This window comes from Nesoenas mayeri, assembly GCF_963082525.1.
Source record: "Nesoenas mayeri genome assembly, chromosome: 18".
Taxonomy (NCBI): domain Eukaryota; kingdom Metazoa; phylum Chordata; class Aves; order Columbiformes; family Columbidae; genus Nesoenas; species Nesoenas mayeri.
In genome coordinates this window covers 8,307,758-8,319,570 of record NC_137566.1, presented here as the reverse complement: position 1 = coordinate 8,319,570, position 11,813 = coordinate 8,307,758, and the positions used below count along the sequence as shown (strand labels likewise).

The following is an 11,813-nucleotide window of genomic DNA, read 5'->3' as shown; positions in this document are numbered from 1 at the left end:
GTCCCGGGCTGCCTGCACAGGCAGCACCCAGCACCCAGGCTTGTGCAACCGGGGTTTCCCTGCCTGCGGGTGTGCTGAGCTGGGCCCCTGCCCAGGAGGCTGAGCCCTTCCCTTCCTCATAGGGCATTTACAGGAAAGCAGCCACAGTTCCTGAAAGGGCACAGCCCAAACTTGACACTGCACCTGCAGCTTCCTTACTGTGCAAATTCCCTCTTTTACACCCAAAACCCATCCCCGCTGCAGCTGCCAACCTGACTAAGCACCCTGAGCCCAGGCACGCTCACTGGACAAGTGGCCCGGCAGCAGGTCAGAGGAAACACCTCCAACTTTTGCCTGCTCAGACATGTCTCCCTGCCCACACAATGCCCGGGGGACCTGGGACACCTTGCATCCCAGAAACACTGCGGGGCCACCAGCATTTCCAGCTCCAGAAATGGGGCTCTTGCCAAGCCCGCCTGCCCAGGAAGGGAGAGCCCCAAAGTTGTGGCGTTAGTTGGTAATAAATCAGAACAAACAAAGCTCAGCAAAGGGGAAACACGATAGGACTTTCTCAACCTTGATTATTATTCTGTGGCAATTTCCGTGTGAGTTGAGGCAGGCTTTTTGCCAGAGCGACTCCGACTGCTTTGCTCTACGGGAACACGATACTTTGGTTTTAAAACCAAGAAAAGAATAAAAGGGAGAAGAGAACAAAAAGCTTGAAACTTCGGTAGGGGCAGCAATTGGCTTTGCCAGCCAGGCTGGAGCAGCAGCCTCTGCTGCGGCTGGGATGGGACAGGCAGCACGGGCGGGCTCCCCCGGGGTTCCAGCAGCGGGGATGCGCTCGCTGGTGCTGGGGTTTGCTCCTACACCTCGTGGTGGGTCCCATCCTGCCCCCTTACACCTCCAGAGCAGAGTGGGGAGTGCACGGGATAGTGCCAGACAAGGTCCCAGCTCCCTCTCTGGGGGTGGCCAAGCTTGGGGACACCAGCAGGGAGATGGAACTCACTTGCAATGCCCCCCTGCTTCCAAAACTGAGCTGAAAGGGGCTTGACTGCACCTCCCAGTGCTGTGAGTGGGCTGGAACCCCCCTGTCCCGCTCCTGCGGGGACCAGCGAGCCCTTCTCCAGCACCCAGGGGTGGGGGAGACCTGTGGGTGAGTGAAGAGGGGACAGCCAGGGACAAGGAGCCAGGTCCCCCAAAACAAAGGGGCCCCTTTCCCCTTGTTCCCCCCCCGCCGCCATGTCCGTACTCACCCGTTCCCCAGGGCCCGACTGCCCCCGGCGCTCCGGTCCGGTGCCTGGAGCATCCTCCTCCTCCCCCTCCTCCTCCTCCCTTATAGCCGGCGGGGCAGGCGGAGCCGCCGCAGGACTGTCCCCTCCGGGGGCACCGCTCCCCGGCCAGGCCCTGCCCTCCGCCTGCCCGGCCAGAAAGGGGGGGCTGTTTGCACCCCCAGCCCCCTGTACTGCTACCCTAGTGCTGTCACCCGTATCCCCGCACTCTTCTACAGAGCACTAAGGGGGTCTACCCATGTCCTGGGGACCCTACAAATGGGAAATAGGGGGCAGAGAGGAACTGGTGCCCGCCTGCTCTGCAACTGCCAAGCTTTTCTCCCCAGGGCGGTGTTGGGGGAAAAAGTGAAATGATTTGAAACTCCATCAAGAGGAGAAGTGGGAGCCTGGGTGGGCTTTTTGGGAACAGCCTCTACCTGCACCATGTGCAGAGAGGTTATAACCTGCTCTTGCTGTGTGAGGGACCTGATGCTGGAGCAGGACTGGACCTTCAGGTGCTGGACATTGGCCCTTTGGTGTTGCCACATCCCAGCCGTCTCCTTTCTATGGTCCAAGGCCACACAGGGAGGTGCTCAGAGCCTGGGGGAGTCAGGGCTGCAGCGGGGCAGCCCCTTCCTGCATGCTGAAGGAAGCTGCTTTCTTCAGGCACGGTTAATATTTATCCACAAAACACCTTTATTTGGAACAAAACCAGAAATAAATAAGTGTGCACAGAAACCAAGTGGATTAAAAAACAAACAAACAAAAAAAACCACCAAAAAAACCATAAGGCTATTTCAACTTAATATGTGGTTAATGCCAGGGTGCCCTCTGCCCTCCCCAACCCCAGGGATCACACCTCGCACCCTAGGGGGGTCCTCGCTGGCCCCTGTCACCCATCTCATTCCCCCCACCCCATATCTGCAGGCTGATAATGGCCAAGGCCATCCAGAGCTGTGTTTGCTCCAGGGGCTGCTGGTGCAAATTGTGGGATTGCAACAAAACCTGATTGCAAGGGGCTGACAGGACATGCTGTTCCCCCCAGGGCTCCACTAAGTCTCCCAGGGAGAAGGCAACACGGGCAGGGGCTGGTGGGGGCACAGGGGGTGTCCAGGAGGGAGAGGAATGGTGCAAGCTCAGCTCTCCCTGAGCCACGTGCCCCCAGCAGCACAGTGGCAAGAGACAGGAGGAGATATGACCCTGCGTCCCCTCCTGTCCCTCGGCTGTGTCAATAGGGGTAGGGCGAGACGGAGATGAAGAGGAGGAAGATGCTGGGTGCCCGCTGCCTGCCCTGGGCCAGCGCCTGCACCTTGAGGCGGTGGGTGCCGGGGTCTCGCAGCGGGCGCAGGGTGGAGATGATGCCACGGCCCTGCTCGGTGCGGAGGGCGAAGGGGCTGCCGGGCTCCTGCTCCAGCAGCGAGAAGATGGGGCGGTGGCGGAGCGCAGTGCCCGGGGCAAGGTGCACCACATCACGGCCAGCGGTGATGCCAAGGGGCAGGGTGAGCAGCTGGTACCGCAGCATGGGGGGACCAGCCGAGCCACAATCCGGGTTGCAGACACCAACACACAGCCTGCACAAGAGCCGGGGGGACACGAGATGTGGTAGCAGGGCAGGAGTGGCCAGAGGGTCTGGGCCTGTGAGATGGGGCAGCAGACAGGTACCCCCAGCCCCATGGCAGGACTCACCCGGGACTGGAGCCTCTCTGGTACCCGTCAGGGCATGGAGCATCCACACACTGGGCGCCTCCGCGGGTGTTGAAGCACATATGGCTCGAGCCACACTGGATTGTGCCTTCTGCACATTCGTCCACATCTGCAGGCAGAGAAAGGAGGGGTCTGAGGATGCTGAGGTGTGTATGTGCACCAAGCTCAGACAGGGATTCAAACCCCAGCTCCTCCACCTTCTCCACCCCCTGCCTGGGGTCTTGGACACTGGGGCAGCGAGACAAAAGCACCCAGACTTGACAGGGCGCTGAGCCTGGAACAACTCTCCCCTGGAAGTTGAAAGACTGGATTTCTTGGAGCAGAGATGGCAACCAGGGCACTGTGGGGACCCAGGCCACCCCCAAGGGACACAGGCATCCCACCAGGGCAGGGACATCCCCCAGCACTGACCATGGCAGCTCTTCCCGTTGGGCAGCAGCCGGTAGCCAGGGGGGCAGACACAGCGGTAGGTGCCCAGGCTGTTCCTGCACTCGTGCTGGCACTGGTTCAACATCTGGCACTCGTCAAGGTCTGTAGGGTGAGAGGGTGACACCAAGCAGGGAAGCATTGGTCCCCTCTGCTGCCCTGGGGCAGCCTGGCTTTCTCCTCCCCTCCTCAGCACAGCCAAGCCCAGAGACATCCCAACCCCATGAACTGCAAACAAAATGGGAGACAGGGCAGCAACAGGCACAGGAACCACCTTTAGGGCACGAAGTGGCCTCCAAACTCCCTACAAAGCCCTTCCTGAGTGTTTTCCCCATGCATACTCACCAGTGCAGGTCCCATTCCTCTTGATGAACCCCACGGGACAAGGGGAACCCTGCAGCCCCACGGCCTTGGCCATGCGGCGCAGGGCGAGCTGGGTGTACAAGGACCGTCCCTGCGGGTGGCTGCTGGGCCCCAGCCAGCGCAGCGGGGGGTTCCTAGGGGTGCTGCCTGTTGTGTCCCCTCCATCCACCCCCGCTGGGCCACACTCGCCGCCTGGCAGCAGGGTCCTGCTGGGGGGGCACAGGCACTGGTAGGAGCCCGGTAGGTTGCGGCACTCAATGGCACAGGGCGGCGGAAACTGCAGGCACTCATTTATGTCTGGTGGAGGAAAGAGGCAGAGAGTTACAGCTAGATAGGGAAACTGAGACTGGAGGAGGGCAGGGGAGTGAGCATGGCCTGGTGCCCTGTGCCCAAGGACATGCCTTCCCCGAGACCCCAGCTCGTACCCCAGCATGGCCAGCCAGTGCCCAGCGAGCGGTAGCCAGGAGGGCAGGCACAGCGATATGCCCCTGCAGTGTTCTGGCAAAGCTGGTTGTAGCGGCAGGTGTGGGACCCCTCGGCACATTCATCGACATCTGGAGAACGAAGAAGGGACAGAGTTGGGGAGGTTGGCACCACTCAGGAGGTGCCCCTTGCTATCTGCATGCTCCCCCCTGGAAGGGCCCATACCAATGCAGTACAGCTGCTGGGGGCTCAGGATGAATCCCAGTGGGCACTGGTCTCTGTCGGCCCCTGGGAATCAAGCAGAGATGATGAGAATTGACATGTCACTGCAGAGATGTGATCATTCCACCCTCATAGCTATGCAGGAGCCCAGCATCTCCATCCCTGGGAATCCCCATTACCTGCATCAAGTGAGGCGTGGAGCTGGAAGCGAAGCTCCTCTGAGATCGGGTCATAGGAGGTTTTGAGGGCACTGGCCTGAATGTGCTGCACCCGGGGGGACTGTGGGCCCGGGGTGGGGTCGTACATGATGGTGTGATTGCAGCGGGCACGGGTGATGCGCCCGTCCCACAGGAAGCTCTGCACCGAGCTGCCCGAGAGCCGCCCCGCGCCCGTCTGCACATAGCGCTCACTGAAGTCCTGGGGAGAGGCAGGGAGGGGGAATCAGGCCATGGACCCCCCCAGGCTGCCAGCAGGGGAGTCACAGCCCCGCAGGGAGGACGGGCAGTGCTGGCACCTGCAGCTGCACCGCTGTCTCGCCGATGCTCTCCGGCACGGAGCCGCTGATCACGCTGTCCAGGAGCAGAGCGCCAGTGGCATCCACGCCCCGGGCGAGGTGGGTGACACGCAGGAGCTCCCCTGCCAGGGGGGAGTGGTGAACAGCAGCCCAGGGCACCCCCAAACGTGGGTCCACCTCTGGCCATAAAGCTCAGCCCAGGGGCAGGCTGAGCCTTCGGGGATGTGCACAGAGGAGAGGGAGACTGAGCTGCACAGGACCAAGTTCCACAGCCCCCAACACACCGGGGTCTCCTAGTGTCTCTCACCTGTGGCAAACTCCAGCTGTGACTCGTGCCGGAAGGTGCCGTGGGTGAGCAGGAACCCGCTGCGGGTGTCCCCAACAGTGTGCGACAAGGACCAGTAGACAGGGGCAATGATGGTGACCAGCACCCGCATCAGTGGCCCTAGGAGTCAGGGAGAAAGGGTGTCACCATCAGCGCCCTCCAAAGGGGACACCCAGACCTCCCCAACCACCCTGGCCCATGGGGTATAGCGCAAATGTGCGATGCTGCTTTTGGGAAGCACGGAGGGCCTGGAAAGAAATCTTTCCCCCAGGATTTTCACCTGACACAGGTCAAAACCCTCCCCGGGGTGAGGGCAGGGGTGACCACTTACCTAGGGTGGGGGGGATGCTGCCGATGCTGCTCCGGATGGCAGCGGCGCTGGAGTGCGGGTTGTCCAGCACACTGGCATCAAGGGTGGTGACACCAAGCTCATGGGCATTGATGACGCCAACCAGGCTGCCCCGCACCCGGCGTGGCTCCCCTGGGGCAAAAAGGACAGCAGCATTGGGACTGCTCTGCCATAGGAAAATGGGGCGCTTCCCTGTCTCCCTTCTCAATAATATGTGTGCCAAGAAAACCTCATTTTCTAGACATGAAGGCAGCCAGAGCTCAGCAGGCAGCGTCCCTACCTGACTGCGAGCAAAGTCCCCGTAGACCCATGGGTCTGGGCAGCACAGTGCCACATCAAGAGGGGATGCCCTGAGCGTAGCCACGTGCCTTGCACACACCAACAGCCCCCAAACCCTGCTCTGTATCATCACTCACGGTCCTGGCCACAGTCCCAAGCTGTTATTTCCTTCTCCTCCGGCACGCCTGCCAGCAAAATGCCAGCAGCCATACAGAGGGCACCCAGCACTTCCTCTGCGCTGCCAGCCGGCCTGACCCTCTGCACCCAGAAAAGCAGGCGGAGAGGATGTGCCTGGACCTTGGGAAATGGGAATTTAATTATGGGCAGCAAACGCAGGAAGGGCAGCGAGAGATGAACAGAGGTGCGGGCTGGCACAGGGCAGCTGCTTGGGTAAGGGTTTGTCAGGGCTCAGACCTTCCGATGAGCAGCAGAAGAGGCAGGGGAGGGCATGGAGAGGCACTATCCCTCCATACCCCGTGTAGGAGGTTTTACCCCAGGGTGTAATGGCACTGTGGGCAGCCCCAGCACCCCAAGCCATCCAGACACCCACCTTGGACAGCCAGGTTGACTTGGGCGATGGCAGAGCCCAGAGCATTGCGAGCGTGGCAGGAGTAGCTGCCAGCGTCACGGCGGCTGACAGAGGGCAGGAGCAGGGTGGCGTTGGGCAGGACACGGGCACGGGGACCCTCGGGCAGCGGTTCCCCATCCCGCTGCCACTCCACGGAGGGGGTGGGCTCCCCCGACACGGCGCAGTGCAGCAGCACCCGCTGCCCTGCACGTGCCGACACTGCTCGTGGTGTCACCGTCACTGCGGGGGCACCTGGCCAGGGAGAGAGATGCGGGCAGTGTTGCAGCATCCCACTGGTGCTGGGGACATTCCCCAGGGATTGGGGACTGGGAGGGGGGGGAGGGGTGACCTGATTTGCAGACCCTCAAAAAGAGGGTGCAAAGGGGGATAGCACTCACTCTGCAGGGCCAGGGTGACAACCTTTGCAGCCGTGCCTGCGTCATTCTCTGCCACACATCGGTAGTGCCCTGTGTCAGCACTCTGATGATACCAACAGTGTTAGCACCACACTTGGCTTTGCCACAAAAGCTCCCCAAAACACACCAGCACCCCAAGACCCCACTCACCCCCACGCCGCGGATGGCCAGGGAGCCGTTCTGCAGCTGGTGCAGGTGCGCGCCAGTCCCCACAGGCACCCCGTCCTTGCTCCAGCGGACCAGGGGCACAGGGTGGCCCCGGGCGTCACAGTCAAGGAGGGCATCACCCCCAGGGGGCTCCACTTGGTAGGTACTGGGGTGTCCCTGTATGATGGGTGCCTCTGGGGAAGGGAGATGGGTGACAGAGGAGGGGGGGTGGCTGGGCATCCTAGCCTCCCCCCATTTATCACCTACCTCTGACAGAGACAAAGGCGGTGGCCCTGATGGCACCGGCACTGTTCTCAGCATGGCAGACGTAGGTCCCGCTGTCGGCACGAGTAGCTGCCTCCCGCCGCAGCGTGCTCTGGCCCCTCTGCCCTGACACACCATCTATAGGGTACAAACCCACCCCAAAAGCAGACAATAAGCAGCTGGTTATAACCCCACAGATCCAGCTGTGCCAGCATTCCAGGGACCCTGAAAGGTGGGATGGCACCAGGATCATGTCGTCCCCCCAGACTCAACATCCTCCACCCCCTCTGCTCATGGTCCCCCTCCCCACACACCGGTGACAAGCTGCCCGTTGGCTGTCCAGGAGATGCGGGGCTGGGGGCTGCCCGCTGCCGCGCACACCAGCTCCAGCCTCTCGCCCCAGCTCAGGGTGACGTCTCCAGGCAGGCGGGTGAAGATGGGCAGGGTGTGGACGGAGAGGGACAGCCAGCGGACAGCCCTCCCGGCCGAGTTCACCGCGGTGCAGGAGTAGCTCCCGGTATCCTCTTCCTGCACCAGGAAACAGGGGAGAACAGGGGTGGGCTTGGGTCTGAGGTCCAGCTGCAGCCCTGGCTCACTGGACTGCATCTCTGCTGACTGCTGCGCACCCAAAAAGCAACATCTTGGCCACAACCACTTTTTCCCAGCCCACATTAAGCAAACTCACACTGCCCGGACCTGCCAGCCTGTTGCACAGGACTGAACAGGGCTCTTCCTCTGCCAAATATTTTTGAAAGCAGGCAGGATGCCGCCAGCCCCAGCCCATGGACATAACAGGGAACAGAACAACCTGGGATTTCTTTTTAGCAGCAAGAAACACTTGTTTTCCAGCTCTCCAACATCACAGCTAGCTCGGCCATAGGAGGGCATGGTGCCCACCTGGACATCCCGGAGCAGCAGCTCTCCAGAAGGCAGGACAGTGGCTTTCCCCCCACCATCCCTCACTGGGGCTCCATCCCGGCTCCAGTACACACGAGGCTCAGGGACACCACGGGTGGCACAGGGCAGCAGCACGTCCAGCCCCTCCAGGACAGCCAGCTCTGCTGGTCCAGCCATGATGACGGGGGGCACTGGATGGGGCAGGAGGGCAGGGACTTGCTCACACCTCGACAGCCACGTTTCACTGTGAGTGTTGAGGAAGGAGCTAAGCAGAGGAAGGGACGAGCGCTGGGGCCACGGCCTCTGCCTTACCTTGCACGATCAGTCTGGTCCTCCCTGCTGCAGTGCCCGCAGGGTTGCGAGCCACGCACAGGTAGGTACCTGCATCCCCTGGGGATGCCTGGAGGAGACGCAGCCGCCCCTTTGGGAGCACCTTCAGCCCAGGCCCTGCGGGGATGGGCAGGAATGACAGGCAGGACGGGGCAGCAGAAATGCCCCTTTACGGGGAGTCCCCAGGGAATGGATCCAGCAGCTGCTGCACCCATCCTGGACAGGAGCCAGGAGGACCCATGGCTGGTGCCACCCAGCACCCTGCTGGGATGCCTACAACCCCCAGAGAGTTCAGCCACCCAAATCTCCCCCCAAGCCATGGGCTGGCAGGCAGTACAAGCTCCCACTTACCTCCAGTGATGCCAACACCATCTTTTTGCCAGGTGACCTCTGGTCTGGGGACCCCAGTTGCTTCACAGGACAGCACCACGCTGGTATTGATCATCACCATCACCACGCCAGGCAGGGGCTTCAAGGCAGGAGGTTCTACAAGCAGCAGGGAAGTGCTGCCCACCGGGGAGTCCCCAAGGTGGACCAAGGCACAGGGATTTCGACCACAGGAACAAAACATACCGTGCACCACAAGCCGAAGGTGTTTTTGGACTGTGCCAGCAGCATTCCTCGCCGTGCAGGTGTAGCGGCCGGCATGTGCAGGCAGCACCTGCCTGATCTCCAGGGCCCCTGGGAAGAGAGCAGGCAGGGGAAGGCAGGGAGGGAGCTGGCAGGGACCCACCGCCCCCCAGGGCAGTGCTGGCCCAAGCTCGTACCTGTGGGCAGGACACGGTAGCCCCCTCCTCGGCTGCCCAGCTGAGCCCCCTCCTTGCTCCACAACACCGTAGGTGGAGGCACGCCAGAAGCATAGCAGGTGAGGACAACAGGGGACAGCCGGGTGACAGTCACATCCGTGAGGTCATCGGCAATGGTGGGGGGCACTGGAGAGGTGAGGGAGGGAGGTGAGCAGGGAATGCTGAAGGGGATCCCATCCTTGCACACACAGGCACAGATATTTTGATTTCTCCTCTCGCCCACCCCCATGCCATGTCCTCTAGTGGGGACCGAAGTGAACCCACATCACACCCGATGTGGTGACAGGCACCAGGAAAGCTGCTCTGGGCAGGACTCAGAGCCCCAGGGATCTCACCATGGATGGACACGAGGAAAACCTTCCGTGCCTCTCCGGCAGTGCTGGTGGCGATGCACTCGAACTGCCCCTCATCCCAGGGACCGGGGCTGGTGATGAGCAGCGACCCTGAGGACTGCAAGCTGCAGAGCAGGGATCAGCTCCTGCCCTGGGGGAGCAGTGAGAAGGGAAAAACCCCTGCTACAGCAGGACAAAGCAGCCAGTGCCATGGGTACCTGTAGGTGCTGGGCAGGAGGTGTGGGTTCAGGGGGTGACCATCCTTCTCCCACCTGACGTGGGGCTCAGGGGATCCCCAGGCGTCACAGCCCAGTGTGGCCGGTTGCTGAGCCAGCAGTGTGAGGTTGGAGGGGCCAGGGGCAATGGTGGGAGGGACTGCGGAAGGGCATGATGGTGATGAGCAGGGAACAGCAGCACATCATTGCACCGAGGAGAGCAGCCCAGTAGTGTCAGGCTGCAGCAGGGCAAGCCCAGGAGAGATCCATCTGGCTCTTCCGCTTACCCAGGACGTGGAGGTCCAGGCCTCGCTGGTCAGAGCCAGCGGGGCTGGATGCCATGCAGAGGTAAGAGCCCGAATCCTGGACCTGAACAGGGTTGATTTGCAGGGAGCCGCCGGGCAGGAGCTGCAGCCTGGGGAGGGACAGCAGGGGAGCCCTGTGGGATGCAACACACAGGGACACATGGCCAAGAAGGTGGCCAGTGCCATCGCAGCCAGATGTGGCACATATCTGCTGAGCCAGTGGGGGCATGCCAAAACACCTCTTGATGTGGAGGGTGGCACGATCTGAGCTCCAGCTCTTGGTGCCACCAACCCCTTGTACCTGTTGTTCCCTCGGAGAGGCAGAAGCCGTCCATCCTTGCGCCATGTCACCCGGGGCATGGGCCACCCCTCCGCCTGGCACGGCAGCACCACGGAGCCATTCGCCAGCACCTTCACCTCCTCGGGGCCTGGCTGGATCTCAGGGGCCACTGAGACAGGGCTCAGGGGATGGAAAACATCAACCCAGACCAGCACTGGAGCCTGGGCACCATCCAACCCCAATACCCTGACCACAAAACACCCCATAATGTTGCACACCCCTGAACTAACAGAGATGGAGATGGCACTCTCCTCCAAAGCCCCATGGCATAGCAGCACTCACCGTGAACCTCCACGCGGACACGCAGGCTGGTGTCCCCCAGCGCGTTGGTGGCCCTGCAGCTGTACTCCCCACCATCTGCTGCCTCCACTGCTTGGATCTGCAGGAATCGCCCCTCGGCCAGAATCTGCCTGCGGGGATCCTCCTAACGTCCCCAAAGCCCCTGTCAGCAGCTCTCCCCACATCACCCTCACTCCAATGGGGCTGGGGAAGGGGCATCCCAGCCCCTGCCCATCCACCATCTCAGGTCCCGTCACACACACCTGCACTGGGGAGCCCTCCTGGTGCCACTCGATGTGGGGGGGCGGCACGGCATCCTCAGGGCACTCCAGGATGAGCTGCCCCCCTGCCACAGCGGTGATGCTGGGGGTTTCTCCAACACTCGCCATGCTGAGAGGTGCTGGTGGAACATGTGCCAGGTGAGTCAGGGGTGCCACCTGGGTTGGGCAACCCTATACCTGTCCCCATAAGTCATGCATAGGCCACCACTCTGCAGGACCAAACCCCACTGCTCTACTCATGCACCCCCCAGTAATCCCAAAGAGGGATGCAGGGGATGCTCTGACTCTCTGGTCTCCAGAACCCTGAGCACCCCTCAGCACCCCCTGCTAAGACCCTTTTCACTGCACCACTGGGGCCACACGACCTTGGATGCTGACGTGGAAGCTCCTGCTGTCCTCCCCGGCGGGGCTAGTGGCCAGGCAGGTGTACAAGCCAGCGTCAGCCACCTACTCAAAGTCAGGAGAGAGGAAAAATGTGAGGTGTGAATAGAAAATGCAGATGGGGAAAAGCAAGAAGAACCCGTACCTTAGCGCTCTCGATGTGGAAGATGCTCTCATTCCCTGACACAAGCCAGGGCCCTGCCAGCAGCCTTCTGTCCTTCTCCCAGGTGACAGTGGGCATGGGGACACCCGTCACCACACACGTCAGCTTTAGTGGGGTACCCACAGTGATGGACATCTCAGTGGGATGGGATGCAGCCTCAATGCGGGGGGGCTCTGCAAGGCACACGGTGAGATGGGCGGGCTCATCCCCTCCTTGTTTCCCCTAAAAAATGGA

The 11,813-nt window shown here is 61.7% G+C and overlaps 1 protein-coding gene across 1 annotated transcript in view; it reads right to left on the bottom strand.

Moving 5' to 3' along the window:
• Window positions 1-2,478: 2,478 nt before the first annotated feature.
• HMCN2 (hemicentin 2) overlaps window positions 2,479-11,813 on the bottom strand; it is a gene marked incomplete at both ends in the record, with an annotated part of 30,411 nt that continues 21,076 nt past the window's right edge. Inside the window, 28 exons of the mRNA XM_080355746.1 lie at window positions 2,479-2,821; window positions 2,937-3,063; window positions 3,366-3,485; window positions 3,726-4,040; window positions 4,169-4,297; window positions 4,392-4,454; window positions 4,568-4,805; window positions 4,903-5,024; window positions 5,210-5,347; window positions 5,559-5,708; window positions 6,406-6,675; window positions 6,822-6,903; window positions 6,990-7,180; window positions 7,254-7,388; window positions 7,565-7,778; window positions 8,148-8,338; window positions 8,460-8,594; window positions 8,829-8,963; window positions 9,051-9,158; window positions 9,245-9,409; window positions 9,619-9,740; window positions 9,834-9,990; window positions 10,118-10,245; window positions 10,437-10,584; window positions 10,758-10,899; window positions 11,018-11,154; window positions 11,401-11,482; window positions 11,562-11,752. Of these exons, the coding sequence (XP_080211872.1) occupies window positions 2,479-2,821; window positions 2,937-3,063; window positions 3,366-3,485; window positions 3,726-4,040; window positions 4,169-4,297; window positions 4,392-4,454; window positions 4,568-4,805; window positions 4,903-5,024; window positions 5,210-5,347; window positions 5,559-5,708; window positions 6,406-6,675; window positions 6,822-6,903; window positions 6,990-7,180; window positions 7,254-7,388; window positions 7,565-7,778; window positions 8,148-8,338; window positions 8,460-8,594; window positions 8,829-8,963; window positions 9,051-9,158; window positions 9,245-9,409; window positions 9,619-9,740; window positions 9,834-9,990; window positions 10,118-10,245; window positions 10,437-10,584; window positions 10,758-10,899; window positions 11,018-11,154; window positions 11,401-11,482; window positions 11,562-11,752 (4,478 nt within the window). The remainder of the gene's footprint in view (window positions 2,822-2,936; window positions 3,064-3,365; window positions 3,486-3,725; window positions 4,041-4,168; window positions 4,298-4,391; window positions 4,455-4,567; window positions 4,806-4,902; window positions 5,025-5,209; window positions 5,348-5,558; window positions 5,709-6,405; window positions 6,676-6,821; window positions 6,904-6,989; window positions 7,181-7,253; window positions 7,389-7,564; window positions 7,779-8,147; window positions 8,339-8,459; window positions 8,595-8,828; window positions 8,964-9,050; window positions 9,159-9,244; window positions 9,410-9,618; window positions 9,741-9,833; window positions 9,991-10,117; window positions 10,246-10,436; window positions 10,585-10,757; window positions 10,900-11,017; window positions 11,155-11,400; window positions 11,483-11,561; window positions 11,753-11,813) is intronic.